Consider the following 22,451-nt stretch of genomic DNA (forward strand, 5'->3'; position numbering starts at 1 on the left):
TCTAGCAGCCTGAGGATTTAGCTTTACTTAAGCCTCCATGTCTGCCAGTGAGGTCATATATGTGCATATTATCCAAATTTGTCATTTAGCATTGTGACTGAGAGCCGGGTTTTGACACGGCCGGGGTGAGAGTGCCACCTCGGCGAAACATATATGCCCTCCTCGCCGGGAAACTGCGAGATGGAGAAGAAAGCCTGGAGTGAAATGAGGTGCGAGAGTGTCAACCCTGTGAATTGCTTTTTTTTTTTTCTTTTTGGGGGCGGCATTGGAACTTCTTCTTTTTTTTTTTTTTTTAAAGATGAATGTCCATGTTTTTTGTCAGCTTTCACAATGGATAACATCAGAATCACAGAGACTTCTTCACCTCCTTTTTTCGTGGAGTTCCCCGCCGGGCTTAGATAGATAAAAAAAATTGCTGAAAGTGTGACTTTGGCATAGTTTTTATTTGGGGGGTGGGGGTTTCTATGCATCCTCCCGTCAATGACCGATTTGTTTAGTTTTCTCTGTATAATTGATGTGATCATGCAATATGGTTTTATATTTGTAGTTTTTATAACGACTTTTTTAAGCTACACCCAAAATGCAAATATCCCCATAAGTTAAAAACTAAATCCTTTATAGTGCTTATAATGTACAGTTAAATTTACTTTATTGAATATTTATTGAATAATATTTTTTTATAAAACGAGATCCATCTGAATGTTCTGAACACAATAATTACGTTACTGAACACAGTAATTTTGATGCTGACTCAGCAGTGCCTCTGCTGGCCGCAGCCAAGTATTGCACCCTATTTTGCTATCTAACAATCAATTAATCGATTATCTCAAACCAGCTTGAATAGAAAATAAATATAGTAGTAGCAATGAGATCATAGATTTTCAGACTATTAGAGACACAAAATTGCGTCAAAAATTAGCAACAAATCAGAATTCACGTCTTTCACTCAGAGATCATAAATTCTTCAACTCACCTTCCTTATCTCGGTTTCAATTTCCTTGTCGGTTCCCCCAATGTTTGGGTCGTTCTATTTAACACGGTGCGGCAAATACCTTATTTTGTAGCAAACGACAGAGCCAGGAAACAATGCTTCATATTTCTGCCTTTTGTGTTTAAAAAGCCGCTCTGTGTGTACCAGATAATGCGCGTGGTACTCGCGCTTTGTGGAGGTCCATCAGTCAGCGTGCACGGCTGCTGGCTAGTGATAAGTGCTTTCTTCGAGATAACCCAGACAGCGGGCTCCTTTTTATAGGTCCACTGTCCCACACATAACCTTGTTTTTATCCCACCTCTGCTTATTTTCACCCTTGTAGTTTTCTTCTTCTCACCTTTCGTTGAGCTATTGCGTTGATTTCGAGAAGGGATGATAACGAAAATTCCCTGGTTAGGATAGGCATGTTTTTTTATTTAGCGGTTTCCCCTTTCTAAGCGGATTTCTGCTTTTAGCAAAAAAAAAAAAAAAGATCCTGATTAAAGGCTCTTAGTGATTTATAGCAAGCTTTTGATATTTTCATATTTGTCTTCCTTTTTTCCGCTGTTTTTTTATTTTATTTTATTGGCCTGGCTCCCAAGCAGCCATTAAGCGAGATGATTCTATACAATAACAATAATTCTAAGCAGAGTTGTAAAACCACAGAACTATAAAACACCTTCAAATCAATCCCCGTGATAACTAATGTCAAATGCTGTGATGCTGTTTTGAATTTTCCCATCCATCATTTCTCATTTTTGCTTGGAAAAGGGATTTCAAAACTTTCGCTCCTCGGATGACCTCATCACTCAACCGGAATAACTTTTCTATACGGTTGAGATTTGTTTGTTTGCCTGCGTTGGCTTTTTATCTGATTGTGGTTCATGGTAGTCGTTTTTGATTGACATCCCGCAAGTAACAGATTTGAAAGGTATTTGTTTTTGTACGATATTTCACAATTAATTCTCTTCAGGACCTCATTGCTAGAAAAGCACATCTGAGTCTTTCCTCACCGGCCTGGCATTTGTTAAAGACCTTCGTCAGGAACCATTTCCAGCCATTTTTTTTTTTCAAACTCAGGCTGCCTTCTCCTCTCAAGCTGCCTCTGTTTTGAGTTTCACGTCTGTCCGCCGTCTGATTGCCTGATAGCTTAAACTTTGTTGCCTGCGTCTCTCTTAGTGGGAGAGTGTAATCAAAGACACATGAGGAGCCTGCGTCCAAGTGCTGACCTTTTGATGATGCTCATCAATTGCGAGTTAATATACAAGCAGTGTAAGCTACACAGATTTGTCTCAAAAGTAGTCATCCTTCGAAAACAATATCATATTAAACTGCATCATAGTGACTGATTGTACATTAGTAAAGTCAGCTACAACTCAGGCTAGACGATTAATCGAAATATAATCGTCATTCCAATTTTGGATACTCTCAATTTTTAATTAAATCGATTTATAATCAAAGAAAAACAACGTACGTGATTCTATCCATCCCCGAGTGTACTTTAAGCTGTTTAATAACATCCAATTGGAGTTCATCGTAAAAGAAAACTTGATAACTAGCGCTAACGCTAAGACATGACTGACATGCTTATGGGAAATTAGCATCGACTAAGGTTAATATGTCAGTTTATACTCTGCCATTCAATATATTGACATTCTTTTTCTTTTATTTTTGTTTGTCTAGCTAGGTACCTTTACGGTGGTACATGCTAGTACTTTTTTTTCCAACACAAAACCGTCCACATCAATTACGGCCGTACAGTGTCGAGTCAATACCGGTGTATTCGTCATCGTCTTTCAACGAGTCCATGTCAAAAAAAAGCTCAATCCTTGACAAATATCTGTCATTAAAATGCCAGAGAAATCTGCTGTTCATTTTGAGCCATATCGATATAATTCACTCCATTTAAATGACAACTCCGATTTGGTCGGCCGTTCTAAGTGAAAGCGGCAGCATTGAGCTGTCTGGCGAAAAGACCTCTGATCCAAAGTGCCACCACCATTTTCAAGACTCAGCTGCCGCTAAAGCCCGGCCTGGCTTTCCGTCCAATCCTGACACATTCCCTTCCCCCAGTGACTCGAGTAAATGTGAAAACCATTAACTTGATACGGCCTATGAATCCTTACTTATCTGCATCTTGTTTTGTCAGGACTTCAGCATTTCTCTTTGAAGCCCCGACATCAATTCCAAGTTTTACGATTGTGGTTTAATGTCATCCCCGTAAGTTTACTTTTTGGTCTTTTTTGGACTGACCACTAGACTGTGGACTACACCTCTCCTAATTTGGTGATGAGGGGGTTTAACAGTTTGAGCAACTTGATCCGCTTAGCTGCTGACAGTCCTCATGTCCCGTCCCGTGCAAGGATGGAGCTGGCGGTTACCAAAATGACTTAATAAAAGGGGGGTTAAATTCCCTGAATAATCATTGTAAAACATTTAGCTTCAACCGTGCGGGTGAAACAAAACACGCTTTTTTCTTCTTCCCTCTCGGCGGTTTTCTTTTCCCCAAATTGTAGCAATGAGTTCATGGGAAACTCGCTCGGAGGTTACCTGCGACCGGCGGGGGGAAAAAAAAAAAAAGTCAAGGATTACGGCCGCAAGAATGTTTTTGCAGTTAGTTGAAATATTGCTAACCTTGTCAAATGTCATTTTGAATAAGAAAGCAAACATATTTTAATCACGCTTTTTAAAGGCAGCCCGTTTCAAACGGCGACTCCGGGGAAAAGGGGTCAGCTAATTGCGACGTTTGATGTCATGTTTGGTCTCCCTCCACCGTTTTGATGCCACTGCCTGGAAGCATGCTAGCTCGCGCTCTCACACGCGCACAAACGCGTCATCGCATGTGTTCTGATTGGAAAACGTGCTAACCCTCCTACTGTGAACCTCAGCGTATTTTGGTTTTGTTCATCGTCAGCCTTCTCTCTGGTTCTGGTCCAACTTTTCTTTTTCATTAAATTTTTGTTGTAATTTAACACCGCAGTGCCAAAACGTGACGTAATTATTGCCTTAACAGCCTCAAAGCTGGAAATAAGGGCTTATACATTGTAAACCATGTTTGACAAGGTGAGGCCGGGTTTTGTTGCGGCTTGTCTTTAGTTATTACTCCAACTTCCTCCAGTCTCAGATAAGGTCTGCTGGCCAAAATACCAAGGTGAGCGCGAGCGTGGGGCCCCTTATCGCCGACGTCTGATTTAGGACAAGCGCCCAGTGACAGAGGTCATTGTGCAGTTAAGCAATCCATCATTCGCATTTGATTTCGGCGCAAACATGTCTCCGTGATGTCTGCGTGTCGGCCGCTGGAGACTAGCCTGCTGGCTAAGGCAATCGCGGCACTAATCAATTTGCGGTACACGATTTATAAATCAATCAGTGTGTACTTAAAAAAAAGCTAAAATATATGTTTCGTGCATAGGCAGTTGTGAATGTGACCAGAAAGCAACGGGTATCAGTATCAATACCGGCCTTATTGTACCGATACCAGCCATTGATACAAAAGCGGATGGCATTATGCAAAATGGCCGTTTGACACATCTGCAAATTATCTTCTTCGCAAAGAAACGTCTTTGCTCATTCTGTTAAATGATATTTTATATATCAAAAGTACTAAAGTATCGGTTAATCATCGGACTGGTATCAGTCTGACTACAAGTGGTATCGAACATCCTTAGGAATGAAACAACTGGACTGCTGTTCTTTGCCATTTGTTCATTTGATGACCCCTCAACAAAGGTCACCAAAAACGGACAGGTCTTTATCCTTGGCAGAAAGACGGAATTTAAAACAGCCCTTTTCTCTCGAACATTAAGGACATGATTTAGTGATGATAAACAGCAAGAAAATATTAAGCACGATGAAAAACTGCTGACTCCTAAAAGCTGGGATTCAACTTTTGCAGATGTGTCTCGTCATAAAGTCGGGAGATGAGTGTCTCCCTTGTTGCGAGAATATTTTCTTAGATGTCTGACGATGACTATTTATTGATGTTAAGGTTGTCCGCGGCCTTCATGCCTCCACTTTTACTCGCTCGGGCTTAACGGCGCTATTTATTCTGGCATCAAACGCTCGGGCTCATACTTTGAGAAAACCAATAAGCCGCGCTGTTGATTTACGATTCAGATTATTTTTGGACATTTTCTCTTTAGCTGGAAACGCTCTCGCATTTATCTCCGGCGAACACATACAAAGTCTCGAGGTGTTACGTGTTTGCGTAGAATCTTAAGGATCTCGCTCAAAGACCTCGCCAGAGAACTTAAGCAGCTAATTACGCTTCATTCTGTAACGGAACCCGGATTTGGGTGGTGGATTTCATTTATACACAAGGCAAGCTTAAACATTTTACGCTTCTCTCCTCGTATTAAAGTTCCCCCCTTGCCAATCCCCTGTAGAATGTGTCATATCCCATTACACAAATTTGGATATGGCAAATTAGCCAGGGGAGCGCTTACGTGGTGAATACGAGAGGGGAGAGCTTCCTCGAGGTTGCGGCGGGTGGGGGTCGTCGCTTCGTCTCAAACTCCTTAAAAAGTTCTCTTCAATTGGCTCCCTTTGGAAGATGAGGCGTTTTTGCAATTCAAATATTTGCTCCTTGCAAAGCCGCCTTTGAAGCGCGTGAGTTCTATCAGGGCCAATGACAGCGTGAGTGTGCGGCGTGACAGCGCAAGAGGCAGCGCCGCACTATTTCTAACCGCATATTTAAATAGCCAGGAAATCCGGAATCAAAAATGTATGCAAATGGTGCCGTGTGTTTGTGCGCTGCTATTTTTTTTCTTTTTTTACTATCTTGCATTGAGATTAAGGCCTAGTATAGATTTATAGCAACGCTAATTGGAATTTCACATCTCTGGTAAATCCTTGATTCATGAAACTTTTCTGTGGGTGGAATGTGTTAGTTGCTCACTTTATGACTTTTTAAAAATATTTTACTCTTAGATGTGCCTAATGCATTTTATAAATGATTAATTGTAAAAATGGGGGGGGGGGGGTTCAGCAACTCCTATAATTCTCTTTTTTTGTAATTTATTACATTTATTTTTCCCATTTATTTTGTGTCAGTTTATTTTATTTGTTTGGATTATTTATCAGAAATCCCATTTGATGTATTAGGGTTCGCGTTAAAGTTGTTTACTTTTTGGTACTTTATTTTGTTGATTTTCTAATCAGCAGTATTTCTTATTTTCGTAATTATCGAGAGGCCAATGTGGGATTAATTTATCACTTTTTTTTTTTTCAAGATCAGCACATCATGCCGCCTGTTTTGCAATAACCACATGCTTTATGATGATGACTCACTTTTTATTCAGCCGAACTTCGGGCCTCCTTTTTTCCTCGGCTAAGATCAGTGTTCAAGGCTCCACCAATAAGAAAAAAAATATTGACCTTTGAGAAGAGTGCAAATATATTTCCACCATCTTAAAACCGACTCTAACCGTATGCTTTGCCTAGAAAATGCACTATAGAATAATTAATTGAATTGTCATCTGTATGAGCACCCCTTGCTCTTTCTGCACCCTATAATTCCAAACCCCCTCCCCCCTCTAAGAGCAATTAATCTCATTTTTAGTCCACTTTTCAACCCTCTGCCGGAGTCAAAGTGATTCCACTGTTTTGTTCCTATTTGGCTTGGTTCCTCTGCATAGTCATTAAGGGCCCAATTAATGTCAGCCTTTAGCTGAAGAGTGCTCATTTTTATTGGGGAGCTGACAGTCACCGCTATGAGTGCTGCAGTGTAATATGCATTAATTGCCCCGTAACGCTGGTAATTACCAGTTCTTCAAGCTTCTCAGTAAACTGTCATGCCCAGACACGACTGCTTGGAAATAGATTACTCATTAGGGGGGAACCTGCCCTGTTTTCCAACGGGGGCTCGTCGGGTTGGCATGAAGACGAAATAAATCTGGTGCTTGAACAAATAGTTGCCAAGAGCAATTTCCCATTACAACTTGCCCGCTGATGGCTTTTCTCTTTGTCTTTTTTTTTTTTCTTCGCCCCCTCCAGTTTTTGTCTTTGCAGACGTCACTTAAAATTAGGTCCATCTTGAAATCAAAGTAATTTTAGGCGATAACTTTAAAATAATTAACCAAGGGTGGGGAATTGTTTTATCGCAATGTTTTTCCAACAAGATCAATGAATTACACATCACAATATATAACAATTATTTGAATAACCAATTAATATTTCAATGATGTCGATTAATCGATGCATTGGATAAAGAAAAAAAATAGTTTTCTGCACTAATAATAATTTGCCATTGGAAAACGACGTTATATTTGATGTTCCTTTCCACTCAAGGCGACGACACAAGCCAAAAATCGGCCCAGGGTTCCCTCGAAACCCAAACGAGAATCTTCTAAGGACTGCACCCAACATGTCAGCCTTGTTGCTTGACGTGATCTCGCCGCCGTCGATGCCGCGGCCTTGTTCAAATATTGATGCTAACTCTGCTCAAGTCTCGCGTTTGTGAAATCCTTCTTTTCAAGATTAGCTCGCGCCGAAGCGCCCGTAGATGGAACACAAAAGCTGAGTGGGTGTCACCTTTGCGCCGCGATAAGATAATATGAAGAGGGAGACCAAATCAAACAATGTTAGCGTTGTCACCCCTCGCTGCTAAGGCGTTGCCCTGTTTAGTCACGCTAGAAACAATATTTAGATTTCACCACAGCTTTGTAAAAGTGTGCACTGGGCCGTTCTCTCCCCCGCTCCCCCCCAAAGCACTTACATGTCATTACCCATTTACCATAGCAAGGACAAGAACCGAATGTGAAGACCAGTGAAAAAGCGTCCACCAACCACCCACCCACTTGCACGTGCCGCCAGACAACACGGCACACACAGAGGTGCTGCTTCTTTTTTTTTTTTGGTTTTATCTCCCCTATAGCACCTGCTTCAGGCAATCTGCTCCCACTCGTCTCAAATGAATTTTGTCACGGCCTTTCAGATTCTCAGCCGGCAACGTGCTAATGAAAGGAGATGGCGCAATTTGAAGTGACCAGGTAGCAGCCAGCAGTGTGCAGCTGAGAGCAATGCGAAGGCGGGGCCTCGAAAGATGGACACACACACACACACACACACACACACACACACACACACACACACACACACACACACACACACACACACACGGGAAAAGTCAAGTCAGGCGTCCGCAGATATACCCATTACCCTTCTCATTAATACTCTGCAGACCCCGGCGGTGTGTACGCCCTGTGCACTTGTGCGTGCGTTTATCTGTTTGTGTTGCTGGCGCAATTGTTTATGACAGCCCTAATTGGGCTAATTGAAGACATTCAGATTACCTGTCAAGCGGGTTCGCGTCCACAGTCTGACAACTCCTCACAGGCGAGGGACCCCCGTAGCATCCGCCGCCATGGGCCATAATGGGGACAATAAGGGCCGCTCTAATTTTGACGTGGACAGCCTTTCGGGTGTGTTTGTTTTTTAAGGGTTGCATTATGTTGCCGGGAGGTTGGGGGGGAGTAACTTGCTCTGACAAAGCAGTGTGAGCTTAAGAAAGGAAAAGAGGTGTTTAAGTACACGAAGGTGCTTCGAGGGTCTGTTTCGCAGATTGAGTGACGGGAGAAGAACGTTGACGTATTTGCACTTGTGGCAAGACCTTCATTCAACTTTTTCTTAGGAGTCTATTTTTTTCTGTGACAGATAATTTAATAGTAAAATAATAATACTACGTGTATAGTACTATATATAATAAAATAATAATTTAAGAATATTTGTAAGTATTTTTCTGTGGCAAATAATTTAATAAAATAAAAAAAATAAAAATATATCATACATATAACGTATAATACTATATGCAATAAAATAATGATTTAATCATAAAGATGCTGCAAATCATTTTTACTGTGTTGTGACACGAATGGATTATTTTGACTTGTATTTTCAACTACCGCCAAATATGTCTTTAAATGTACATACACTCGGCAATGTAGTAGAACGCTCCCGACTTCCATACTTATGTCCAAATCAAAATACCTCCATATGAACCAAAATCAAAGCGCATTGGAGGACACACAATGGTGGAAAGCTCAAATCAATATCAAATCCCGAGTCTGAGCGTGCGTCAAGCGTTACCCAATCTATTTTCTGCGGCTTAAAAGAATGTGCTTTTGCATATTTTTACCCACGCACGCACACACACACGCAGCGCTTCCTCTCTTCGGCGGGCATGGCGAGGGGCTTTGCAGTGTCATGGCTATGACGGATCAACGCTGTCAGCCCGCGAGATCCCCTGCTTTGTTTGCTCTCCTCCAAAAGGGGGTTAAACTGTCAAGTTGACAACTCACAAGACCCTTCCACTCCGGCTGAGCATCTGTCTTTGACTCTCGTTCTCTTTTGCTACATGACTCCCCCGTGACTCCCCCCGCCAGCATCCACCTTCATCCCCAAACGAGTGCAAATCAATACCAGATTGCCTGAGGACCACTGTTTGGTGTGGGCCCTCCGTGACCCCTCGCTGTCCCCCCGCACGGCTACTTTCATTACATGTAGCCCAACATTTAACTTCTATCCCGATCCCTCGCCCAATTAGTTTCGATAAGCTCCGTCTCATGCTCGTCGTCGCGTCCCCCCCACCCCTCCCTCCTTGTCTTTCGAAAATTGTAAACACGCAGACATTCTGCGGCCTTTGAGGGAACTGGGAGTAATAAAAAGACAAATCCCAGCAGGCGATTCTCGAGCTGGGATTATTGTTTTGTTTGCGTAGCAAATTTTTTAAAACTACAACACAATTAGATTTGCACCTTTGAATTTTTATGCAAACAAAAGCCTTGCGTGGACGCCATGGTTGGTCCGGTCTCCTTGACGCACCTTCTGACGGCTTCTGAGTCAACAGATCTATTCTTCAGCTTTGAATTATTTCATTTTCCTCAAAAAAGGCTCCTAAATGTCAAATGTACCATTGAAATATTTTTTTAAAAATGGCACAATTTCAAATATATATTAATGAGACCACTCCTTTTAATGAGAGGTCTTAAATTTGATCAAAGTGGCTCTAAAATGTTTTAAATTCACCTTGTTCCAAAAAAGGCGTCGGGTCTTTATTTATATTTTTGTTCTGTACCACCCACAAGTCCAGGTGCCGCCACTGCGCCGGCTGGACCATCGATTTCTGACAAGCCCCAACGACATGTCGGACCCCCTTCCCTTCTCCACCCCCTGGGGCTAAAATTACCCTCAGGAATGTAAACAGAGTGCAGAGTAAGCACACAGCTTTTCGTGACCCCACCCCCAGGTTGTGTCCATCCCCAATCTTGCCCCTCAAACTGGGACAGTTCGGAATCCGAGGCCAAGGTCGCCAGCCGAAAGACACTAATAGCTCGTTTATTTTGCATCGCGCCTCCGTTCAAATCAAAATAGCAAATGTATGTATTTCTCGGTTTTCCTTTGTATGGACCCCGCCCCCCTGCAAGACAGATGGGCATTCACGCCACTTCATTAGGTGTGTGGGCTAGCCTGGCTTAAGAAGTTTACTAGGCCGGGTGCTGACATGTTGATTTAGTGGCGCTAACGCCACTGCACTTCCAAAGGTGCTGACTTGGACAAAAGCCAGGCCTGTTTTTTTTTTTTTTTTCGCGCTCTCTCCCAGGAACACGTTGTGAGGTCACGCTCTAATTTTGGGGCAGGGGGTTTTAGCGATGGACAAAAAGGCCAGTAGGTCCTCTGCGACAAACATTCACACCTGCTTTACTGTGCCCAACTTTCATGTTGGCACTCTTCTTCCCGTGCTTTCAATCAAGACGATTGCGTAACGATAAATGAATTGAAGCAAAAACAATCAAGTAACAGGTGCTTTTTTTTTTTTAAGTCAAGCCTAGTTTGCTAGGGATTGTACAAAATCTCTTGGCAAATTTTGGTATTTATGCGAATCAAAATCAGCTGCAAACTGTGATTTAATGCAAGAAAATCGTATGTCAAGCTTTTGACATATTCTTGGCTGTCTAATTACTTTGGCCCGCCGGTCTGTTTACCGTGTGTGATTCGTATGTTTACGTTCACATCAACAGCGATATGTGAACGTATCGGGCACCCCGTCCCGTGACCTCACGTTTACACGCGATATTACGGACGCACGCACACACTTAACACTCAGCTGGACGCATCAAGTTTGCAGCCGCCCGGTCAGCCTGCCGCTGCCCTCGCAAGGCCGGATTGGGTTACGATACAAACTGCTGTTGATTAGGGCCACGGCTTCAGCAGGGGAGCATCCGAAATTGAAAACATGCTTGCCGCCGGGGTTAGGTCCAGGGCCGCGGCGGGGTCTGAGGAGCTGCGGCCGTCCCCGAACAGTCGTCGTTCCCGAGAGACGGGAGGCAATTACTGCTGGGGGTTCACCATAACAGGTTAAAGGAGCATGTATCCCCTTGGCGCTGCCGCTCCTCTGTCTGCACAGCCGATCCCCACCGCGGGAAGCCGACAAGATGGCTCATATAGAATTTTTTAGTATTAGCATCAGGTGTTAATGAATTCACACTCAGCGCGTTATCATTGTAGCCATCAAACCATTTTTGTGCTCTAAGGTGACAATTAGCTGGCAAGAGAAGATCTGCGCTCCGGGATGAGGCATTAGCATTCAGATTAGCTTAATTTCAAAGTTATGCACAAACACAATACAGTTGTATCCAATGTTTTCAGGTAAAAGTGCGTTTAAATTTCAGAAATGGGTCACTTTAAGTCTAGAAATTCTCTGATTCCAACTACAACCAAATATCCCCAAATAAGCGCTTCTATTATAAGATGTGCTTATTCACGGCCAAATGTGTGAAGCAGGTTATCAGTGAACTGATTGGTAGAGGGTCAGTCAAACTGTGCGTGCGCTTGTGTGAGATAAGATTTTTAAGGTGAGTGCGAGAAGGTGACGGAGGTAATGGCAGCTTTGTCAGGCACACTGGGGGGTCGGAGAAAGTGAGAATTTGCGATTGGGAGATAAGAAAAAAAATGAGGGGGGGTGCATGGAGTGTGCTTGAGCGGTTTACAAATGTCAAAGGTTCATTTCAGGAAGGATGCTTAGATTTGAGCAATTCCTCAAATCTGATGTGGAATGCAAAATTAATGGTCACAATTGTAATATAAAGAACTTTATAGCTACTTTTTTATAAGGAATGTCATATTAAAATCGTGATCAGCATTTTATGATGATTTTAATTTAATTTTTTAATATTTTCTTTTAGTTATTTAAAAATCTTTTTTTTAAATGTTTTTTTTAATGTTTTTAATTTCAACTATATAGTGCAAATGATCTCATTCTAGGTCAGGTGAGGAACGCCCTGACCCAAATGTTGTCGTATGGCAACTAGATAACACTTGGTAATCTTCCTCTATCTTTCTTGGCACTGATAAATTACACAGATGAGTTTACATTAGTGAAAAATACAATTGCCAGCCCTCAATCCGACCTCAAACACTCAGCACAATACACAAATGTACCTTAGTATCGGGAGGGGGAAAAAAAATCTTCCCAACTTCCTCTACACGACCCAACTTGTAAATACAGTATACAGTATGTAATGCATTACTGTGATGTTGTAATTTATCACCACCGAAATAATAAAACAAGAGGTCACGCCAGCCCTGCCTTAAAAAAAACAAAAAAACAATGCTCGACACTCATTAAAATACCTTTCAACCGAAAAATCGACGACCAAATAAATCCTGACCCCTTTTGGAACCAGACGCTAAAGTTCGGAAAGTTAGAGCAAGGGCCTGCCAAATTCTTGTGAGAACCGTCTCTTTCGATATAACCCTTGTGTATTTTTGCACTACTCCGTCTGCGATTGCGCACTTTTGAGTTACAATCCCATCTTGTCGACTTCCAGCTCGGCCATGCCCCCACCACCACCACCACTCGGCCCCTCCCTTGTGCTGTTGTTTCAATCCCCAGCGTCTACTTCTTACCTCAGCATCCCTGTAGGATTCATTCCGAGCACATTTATTTTCTTTGAGTGTATGGAAAGGCCTCAGTGACACGGCTCCCCTGGCGTTGATAATTTTGCATGTTTCAATTTGCGCTCGGTCCCCCTCCCCACCCTTCGACGTGATGTATTCTCCTCGGCCGTCTTATCTGTTGATGTACAGTTTTAACCTTTCCGTTCGCTCGCCGCAGCCCCGCTTGTCCTCTGCGTTCCGCAGACCCCCCCCCCCCCCCATCCCAACCCTCCGTCGGCCTTACGTACAACACAGCAGCTGAATAAAAAAAGAAACATAACCCCCGTTCAAAAGTCATCTAATGTAAATGTTTACATTTTGTTTCCATAACATTTCCATATTAAGACCCGGCAGACATGTTGCTGTCCGCTATGGAAACGGTGGGACTTAAGGGCTCGGGGGGGGGGTACTTGGTGTGCAGTGTTGAGAGGCTGAGGTATGTGTGTGACATTGCGGTGAACTTGCAAGCGTGCATCTGTGGGCTTTCTCCAGGCCTGCTCGCCCATAGATACAGCGCCGTAAATCACGCACAGTAAAAGTTAGAATGCAGGGATGGGGCGCAGGACAGCACATTGGGCCTCACGGGGGAACCAGGCGGCGAGCTTTTACCCCAACAAATTTTTTTTAAAAGTGTCTGTAAGTAGACTACGGCCTCGACGCCTTGTCACGATGGCACCAGACCTGTACACAGTCGTCACATGTGCTGGAACAGTAGGGGTGTACGCGCTATTAAAATCTCCTGTCCAAGTTGTAAGGTTAACCACGTAGGTGTCGTTTAAGTGCTTATAAATCATAATCATAGAAAAGATTCCCAAAGTTGATATTAAAACCACACCACGGGGGGAGGGGAAGCGGGCGGCAGTATTTCAACGGGAATTTGGCCACGGGTGAAGTTTTTATGCACTTTACCTCGGAGCTGAACTCGCACAGCGCCATGTGGCCCTTTTTTGCCCGTTTCCTGTCTCGGGTCTCCGAGGGGGGAGCTCGCAACGGTGTTAACTGTCGATGGTGTCTGGGCCGGCCGCACTGTCAGCGCCTTGAATTTTGCACGAGAACGGCGAAGGAAGGTGATCTCGGGTCAGAGTTCAACTGGGACATGTCTTCATGCGTGGCGTCCGGCGTTCAAAGCAAAACGTACGATCTCCACGAAGCAACTAGAGGCCACTGGTGATTCTTCGGGGTGCAATAAAGAGCTCAGAAGATGATTTAGTGTCCTTTGTGGGGTAGCCCAAGACATTCCCGGCGAAGAGATTCACCAGTTGGACCGCTTCTGAACCTTTCCCGACCTTCGGGAGTAGCGACGAAGCCTCGAGAATTGCAGATTTTGCGAGGGCGACAGCAAACTATCAAAGTTAAAACTCGTTTTGTGTTTAGATAGTCTGAATCGGATTTCTCAGCTGCTTGGAAACTCATTACTGGCGACTCTTGGGACCGGCACAGCTCACAAAGTCATTTTTTTTTTGTCTTTCAAAGCAAATGTGAATGAAACAGCTGGATTCTTTTGGACTGGCTAACATTAACCGCCACATGCGCCGTTTAAGTCTCGAGGCTTTGCGCTGAACTCTGCGTGCTCTGCGATATACCAAAGGCTTCCGATGACAGGTTCCGGAGGCCTTTGTTATTTCACATATTATTGTTATTTCCCCGCCATTGTAATGTGATGAAGTGTGTATCACCCTGTTAGAGAGATCTTTATCATCCGGGACAACGGAATTTTTCTGGATGGCGATCAAAGACTTATTTCTTACGTCGCGTCGTGCATCTTTCTGTCTCTTAGGACTTAATTTGTCCTCCCTCGATCATGACGTGCCTTTTATGATTCATAGCTATTAAGACTTTGTTTTTCTGTGTATCTCAGATTTGGACCCGGCCTTGTTATCTACTGGTACGGTTTCATAGGTGAACTGGACTGCCAGAGAGATCGAGGGATCCTCCTCAAAGATCGCTTCCCTACGGACATTGTCGCCCTCGGCAGGACCGACGCGCCAGTCGCGGACAAAAGATCAAGATCATAAATTTAGCTGGAAGGAACGATAGTCGAGGGTGACGGCACAGGAAGGGCAGGAACAGGAACACCGGGGTAGACGGCAAAATCCGGAAGTAATTTCGCTTTCCTGTTTGAAGTCGAACCTTTTGCCGCCCTGAACTTTAGCTGACCCTCTGCCGCTACCTTCCTGCCTCTTAGCTTTTGCTACAAAGTACAATCAGGCGACTAAAAAGTCCATCTTGAAGAAGGTTCCCGGTTCCTGGTCAACAACTCTTGGCTCCCCCGGTTGACGGCGTGGTGTGATGGAGGACCCGAGCTTGGACATAAGGCCCTTCCTTATCACACCCAGAGCCCCTGGCCTTTGTCACTCCTTCCTCTTCCGTTCCGTACGCAGATAAGCGAGGTGCGGTTCTGGGGGGGGGGGGCTGTTGGGACGCCTGGCTCTCACCTGCGTCACTCAGTGCCCTCTCAGTCACTCTCCAAACGAGAGAATAGAACGGCGGCTGATTAAGGCCACGGCCTTGCCCTGACCCATTTTCCTTCCCTGTTTCACGTTATCAAGTTCCTCTTAAGATTTCGATGAATTCATCTTACAGACTGTCTTTAAGTACGATTCAAGAACTGTTTTCGTTTTCCGCATCTGTGTGAATTTAAAACGTTTATTAAAGTGTTGTAAATTTCGTACTTGCTGGCTGGTTTTGTACGACTGGCATTCCACAACTGAAATGAACCAAGTAAAGAAAGAAAAAAAACATCCTGGTATTTGAGCCAATGAATGTTTGTCATTTTCTACTTAAGAGAAACCAAACGATCACCGAGTGCCTTTAAAAAAAATGGGAACTTCAACAGATCATTTTAAGCGCAGATGTTGGCTAACCTTCAACAAGCCAGATATCTTGAACTTATCGAAAGAAGGTTGAGAATTTCCCCATGAACTTTTCACTGTAGTTGTTTTGCTTGTATACAATCTGACCAGGTAAGAGAATGTTGTGTGACTTGTGGCAGCACATCTTTACGACCGCAAATTCTTTTATGAGAGGATGCTAATGACAGAAACATAAGCGGGACGCTGTAAACACGAAAAAAGATGACCGTAAAGTTGACTGATGCTTTTAGACGCACATTTGCGTTGCCTATAGAACGCTCGCTGTCTTCTGAGGTTTTCCTGAAATTACCCCAATGCGTGATTCATGTATGACACTTTTTTGGCATCATGCTAGCATTGACAAGCAAGCAAACAGTGATCGTGTTAAAATCATTTTAAAACATTACTGAGATTTATTTATTTATTTTTTGCTCACTCCAATAAATAATTGCTTAGCTTGCATGTGAACAAATTGTCAACGTCTGGAATCGATTATGCTTCGATTTGTCCCACAATAGGGAATTACAATAATAATAATAATAAAATCAAATGCCATTTTTTTGATATAACAAAAATAAGACCAAAATCATTCCATTCAAAACTTTCCAATCTGTACAAATTCAAATAAACAACTGAAAGTGGTTGCACAAGTGTGCACACCCTCATTTACTAATCAAATTTAAAAATATACTGTTTCCTAACTAAGTATCACCCCCCCTCCCCAAATACTCCCCACCCAGGTCCTTAATCTATTTCACTTTCAGAACGGAAGCCGTCCCCGCCGCGGAGAATAAAAATACACTTTTCTATATTTGTTCTGTGCACTCACGCAGTCCAAAACGACACGGTATGCTCGCTTGAATGCCGACGAGGTGTTGCTCGATTTGTTACCCTTAAACCTCTAACCCTTAGCCGGCTCCCATCCAGGCCTTGATCCCTCCACCAGGAGGCCACCGGGTCACTGCTGGGTCACCAGGCGGCCATGCCCTCCCTCCATCCCCTCCCCTCGGCCCCTCTCTCACCTCCTCCTCAACAAAACAACTTGCCCCCATGTGTCTAGTTAAACTCAACCCTATTGCCTGCCTATGGAATGCTAAGGCATCACTTTATGGCTCCTGTTGGACACAAAAAACTATTTTACTCGCCGGGGGAAAATTCTCAGATGAATAAGAGCAGATAGAAAAAGAAAGAAAAAAAAAACAGCAGAATCAGTTCCTCTCAGGTTTTGAGCCTTCCTGCCATTGTTTTCCAAGATGGCCGTTGCACAAAAGAGGAGTCAGGGTCAGCTCCTATAAATTAGCTTTGTACACACAATGCCAGCTAAAATGCGCCTTTCGAAAGCCTACTTCAAAGTCACGACAGCTGGATGGACTCCGCCACGTGAGAGCAAATATAGATCAGAAATAAGGCTGCAGACTAATCATTTCCAATAAAAACAACAGGCCTTTGTTGACATGGACTTTTGACCTTAATATATTTTTCTTTCAAGTTATGCTAATGATTAGCTAACTGCTAACTATCCATAATTTAAAAAACACAGTATTCCAGCAAATCCTCCATTTGAGCATAATGTAACACTTAATATTTAGTCGAGTTTCCAACTAAAATTCTCTTGAGACCAGATGGCTTTTTTCGAATGTCTACTGCAGAGCCACTCAGATGTCCATCTTGGGTTCATATTCAGGTTTTTTTTGTTGTTTTTTTGAATGCGTCTTCAAGCAAACGTCTGAACGGCCCGTTGAGATTCCAACGGACCGAGGCAAAGGTTTCATTCCTGCAGCAGACCACCACGCAGACTTCCTCCACGCTTCTGTTATTTATGTGCAGAGATCGCCGCTCTGTTTTTTGCCCCGGGCGGCAAGAAGCTTTTAGTCGGCGATCCCCTCTTGCCAGGAAGATATCACAAGGTGGAAATAAATAAAAGTTTTCCAGGAAAAGCCAGACGAACTATTATAAAACATTAAAAAAAGAAAATAGCGGGGAGCTGGATGAAGGCTGGAAAAAAACACAGGCTCTCGAGCAGATATGACGAGAGAGCTCATTTTTATTTTTAGGAAGCTGTGCCTGCTAATCAGATGTTATTTAAAACAACAATGGAGCATGAGAACATGAACCGAGGCCTGGTTTGACTGACAGGAAGGAGGGAGGCATGATGGCAAGTTTGACGGGGAAGTGAACGACAATGACACGGGGATGCCGGTCAGCCTTGTTGGCTTTTGCACTGCAACACAACCACATATGATATTTAAAATAAAACGGAAAATTATGTCCAAGCTATTCTAAAAGCATATTTTGGGCATTTTGTGCCTACAGGACCAAGAGTGGTAACAGTCGGCATGGAGGCAGCATGCTTCGCTGTAAAGGTCACCCCCCCCCCCTTTCCCAACCCCCCTTTGTGTGGCATTTAGTCTGCGACAGGAGCGACCCAGAAAAAGTGTCATCTCCCGACCACAGGAAAGGGACCAAAGCCAAGTCTAAATCTGTCCAATTCTGGAAATGATCTGAGCAAAAACGAATAACAACTATAGCCAAGTACATGCAGGTTTGGGTTTGGAAAAATGTAAAAAGCTGACTGCGTGTTTGTCATCTCATGCGACTCATTTGTCTTTTTTTTTTTCCTCCATTCATGTTCATTGCCTCCATAATACTTTGTAGCCACATCGTCCTTGACTGGCTGCCAGCAGGTAAATATACACCTCTGTGTCCAAACACAACGTCAACTGCAGGTGACTTATAGGACTTTGGTCCTCGAGGGATAGATTTGGTTTCAATTTTCGAGACCTGATGACGTCCCCGTTGGAACGCGCTAGGTAACCTTGATCGTTCAGAATTCTGTCAAATTGTTTAATTGATGGAGCGCTGCTATCGTCACGTGACGTGCGGAGGTGAGGTTTATGGTTGGTGAGGCACTAACTCCTTAAGTGTCAGATTTACAAATATATAAACCCAAATGGGTAGCTTATTCAATTGGCTACTGATTATTTCGTATCTCATCAACATTCCATGCACGCATGCACGCACGCACTTAGTGGTCTTACCTTTATTTGTAGATGAAGTCCATGCGTCTATCCTTCACCACAAAAAGCTCCGTCACTTTGTTCCCAAAACGCCACCTTCACTTCACAGTCCACGTAACTTTTCGCTACGTAGTGCAAAATTACAGACATCTGTGCATTGTTTGTGACATCCGTTGTCTCGTCTGCATCTACAACAAAATTGGGCAGCATGAATTACCTGTTGGCTCAGGTACGCCCTCCTTCAGTGCGGCAGAGTACTCTGCCTCAACCAATTTCAGGGATTTTGACGAAAAATTTTTTTGAAAATTAGTCCTACATAAACATCAGTGAGCAAATATTAATAATAAATTTTATTTATTTATTTTTTACTTGTCATGAGCTTCACCTGCCTCCCTGTTTCATCCACCCCCTGGACCGCAGTCCATCTCCCATCCTTATTGTGAACTCTTACACCTTGAGAAAGTCTTATCTGGACCGTGTCCGGTTCTTCAGTGTAACCCCAGCATATCCCACAGGGATCCCCCTCGGGTCACCTAATGAATAGCTGGACGTGATGTTGTCACTCACATCACTTGAGCTCTGTCGCCCTGCTCGCAACCACCCTGTGTTACGGCCCCGTAATGGCTTTCTCCCACAGGGAGTGGGCCGGGAAACCCAACGCCAGGGCATTCAGGTGTGCCATAAAGTGCTTTTCACTTTTCCGACGACTTCCCGTCTCCAGTGGCGTTCTCTATTAACTTACACAGTCGCTCCAGAGAGTCTTCCTATTGGTCCAGATGCTGCTTATCACAATGGTTATACCCCGCCCTTGCAGGTACTCCGCTACCTGGCCCGAAGATAAGATAGGACGCCGGCTGCCTGTCATTATCACCACAAATGTTGATGTCGCCTGAGTAGGACACAGTGCGTTTATTGTCGACTGGAGATAAAACAGGCCACTCCCACCTTGTAGCCACCCTTCCATTGCTACTATTTGTGAGCAGCAGCTGTAGTGATGCACAAAAAAAAAAACTTTATTTTGTCATCACAAAGGCTTCCGACCGCTAACAGGGATCAACCAGGATTTTCCTGCCATGCCAAAGTTTGTGCACCACTTGAAATGTACTTAAAGTTCTGTACTGATCCTATTCGTGTTTAACAAGTAGAAAAGGAGGAGGAATTTTCAATTAAAAAATGTTTTTGTTATATTTGTTCAAACTGTCAGCAGGAAAATGTCATGAAAATTTGGATAACTTGTATTGTTCAAAAGCAATCTTTTTTTTTTCAACAAATAGTGTTCAAAAACACAAAATCTGTGTCTTGAACATACCATAAATTTTATTCAACGGTAAAAATATTTTTTGATTTCCACCTTGTCATTTCAGATGCGTTACCATCTTTTTTCTAGTCTTGCAATACATTTTATTTAATTGTAACCTCTTGTACTTGCATTGATCAGCACTCAAATGTAAGCGTTTGTATTTGTGCTGAAAATCTTTTGAATGCTGGAAACTTGTGGTTTAGGCTTACATGTGAATCATTTTTCTTGCCAACGACATTAAACAGTTCTCTTAAATAAGGGAATCGGAATTATCTGATTCTGTTGTCACTTTCTTCCATGACGCTGCTGTTCCTCCCCTTTTCCCCCCGCTGAGGACCACATGCAAGATCTTAATCTTTATTTACATTTTTTCTACATTGTGTTGTCATCCGTGGAGCTTGAAAAAAAAGGAAAGAGCCTTGGTACACGCAACCGCGCCCCCAATTCTCCACAAAGGAAGGCCGAAAGTCGAACCCCAAATTTCAGAACTGTGATCCAATCATACCGCTTTCCACCGCGCTGCCTAATTACTTAATAAAAAAAATAATTTTATTTTAAAAAACATAAATAGGCAACATGAGATTGTCTTGTTCTATGCGTATCAGATCTGGGTGAATGACGTCATGAGATGTCCAAGAACAAATAAATGAATAGTAATGATAATAATAGTAAAATATAAAACGCCAATCTTCCTCGATCCGTTGTGTTTGATTGTGGCTAGTATGCATGTGAACGGCTGCAAAGTAGAAATACTTACATCGGCCTCCTGTTGGGGTCGCTAGTTGCGGCGTTTAATTAATGACGCGCATATTAATAATCAACCCCAAACATACCTTTGATATGGGCCTTTTTTTTTCAATCTTCCCAACAACAAAAAAAATCTCTTAATATTTTTGCTGCTTTATGTTTTTAAAATAATATGAAGAAAAAAACCGATGTGAAACAAAATATGAGGTGGATTTTTTTTGTTTTTTTACAAAAGTGAATTAATATTCGCTGGTATGTCCTGTAGGCATTCTTAATTCAATATTAAGTGATCGAAATGGACAATTTTGAATGTCTCAAGGCCTGCTTTTCTTTCTTCTTTTTTTTTTTTAATTCTGTTCCCCAAGTGGTCAACAGTGCATTTTTCCAGCCTCCCCGCGGCTCCTCTAATTTGACTAATTATGTTTGTCTTTTTTCCCCGTTTGTTACGTCATTAAGATTTATTTGAGTGCAGTGTGTGGCGTGTGTTTTATTTAAGGAGGAGGGGGTGAGTGTGAGTGTCAGTCATTTTTAAGTAGACAAGCGCTTGCTCAAGTGTGAACGAAGAGAGAAGCCGTCAGCCCCGCATGCATGCGTTCAACTATTTAGCCTTTCAAATAAACACCGACCACAACGTAAAGAATAAGAAATAGCAAGCATGCACGGTGACGTTTAATCAGACCTAGGATAGAAAAAAATATTTTTTATTTATCTACCGAATTTTGCAAATAAAAAAACAACAACATTTTAGATATGAATATAAAAACGCAGCAAAACATTAAAAGCTCGCCTGAGCAGTCCGATATTTGGTTTTATTTAGCGTGCATATAATTTAAAGGTCAATTATTTCTTTTTAAATCACGTCTACAGTGATGGAACATATTCTTCCTTAAATCTAATACAAATGAAAAATAGTATTATATGGGATAAATTAATTTTTGACAATAAATCAAAGATAACAAGCACCAAAATCTGCATTGCCTTTTTTTGGTTAAACTCCACTTAACCATTCGATTAATTCTCCTCGACTAAAAATAAAAATCCAGCACCATAAAATATGTCAAATTTGTTGAAATTAAGAATAAAATAGGGACACAATAATATTTTTAAACTGCACTAAATCAGCTACACAAAATAATTTTTAACAATTATGGGGAAACAAAATGCGCAAAAATGTAAAAATGAGAACGATTAAAACATTTATACATTTTTTTCATGAGGAAATATCGTGATCTGTATCGTTTCTTTATTCGTTTTCCTCCGCATTTCCCCCAGCTCTTGTAAAACCTTTCTGTCCTTTTCTTATGTCTTTTCTTTCTTATTCTTTCTTTTTTTCTCGTTCTGCTGCTGGCTGGCGATAATAAAGCATTTTCTCTGCGGGCTTTTATTGATCACTCACTCTGAGCTAATGTAATTATCCTCATCAATAGGGTGACTGCGGGGAGAATCATTATGTGGCTGACATTGATAAATGATCGGGCCAAATGCGGACCTTTTTTTTCTCCTCCTCCTCCTCCCAGGACCTCCACGGCCCCACCACCACCCCATTTACACCCCACCCTTGACCCGCATAACGTCGTCACAGAAACACCTTATGGTGCTAAAATGTGGAAATAATATCACGAAATAAAAGG

The 22,451-nt window shown here is 42.6% G+C and overlaps 2 protein-coding genes across 9 annotated transcripts in view; one reads left to right on the forward strand and one right to left on the reverse strand.

The window, feature by feature from the left end:
* The window catches only part of cdin1 (CDAN1 interacting nuclease 1), a 36,690-nt gene extending 21,061 nt beyond the window's left edge, over nt 1-15,629 (forward strand). For both annotated transcript variants that reach the window (XM_085932742.1, XM_085932740.1), the window contains one exon: nt 14,763-15,629. In XM_085932742.1, the coding sequence (XP_085788868.1) occupies nt 14,763-14,919 (157 nt within the window). In that variant the 3' untranslated portion in view covers nt 14,920-15,629. The remainder of the gene's footprint in view (nt 1-14,762) is intronic.
* The window catches only part of dph6 (diphthamine biosynthesis 6), a 136,214-nt gene extending 117,124 nt beyond the window's left edge, over nt 1-19,090 (reverse strand). For 6 of the 7 annotated variants that reach the window (XR_015068373.1, XM_085932735.1, XM_085932734.1 and 3 more), the window contains exon 1: nt 18,795-18,969. The gene's annotated coding sequence lies outside the window, so the exon portion shown is untranslated. Of the gene's footprint in view, nt 1-18,794; nt 18,970-18,990 lie in introns of those variants that run through there. The other variant, XM_085932733.1, reaches the window with a different exon arrangement.
* Between the last annotated feature and the right edge of the window lie 3,361 nt (nt 19,091-22,451).

Source organism: Syngnathus leptorhynchus, chromosome 15 (genome assembly GCF_054491065.1).
Source record: "Syngnathus leptorhynchus isolate UIUO chromosome 15, UIUO_Slep, whole genome shotgun sequence".
Taxonomy (NCBI): Eukaryota; Metazoa; Chordata; class Actinopteri; order Syngnathiformes; family Syngnathidae; genus Syngnathus; species Syngnathus leptorhynchus.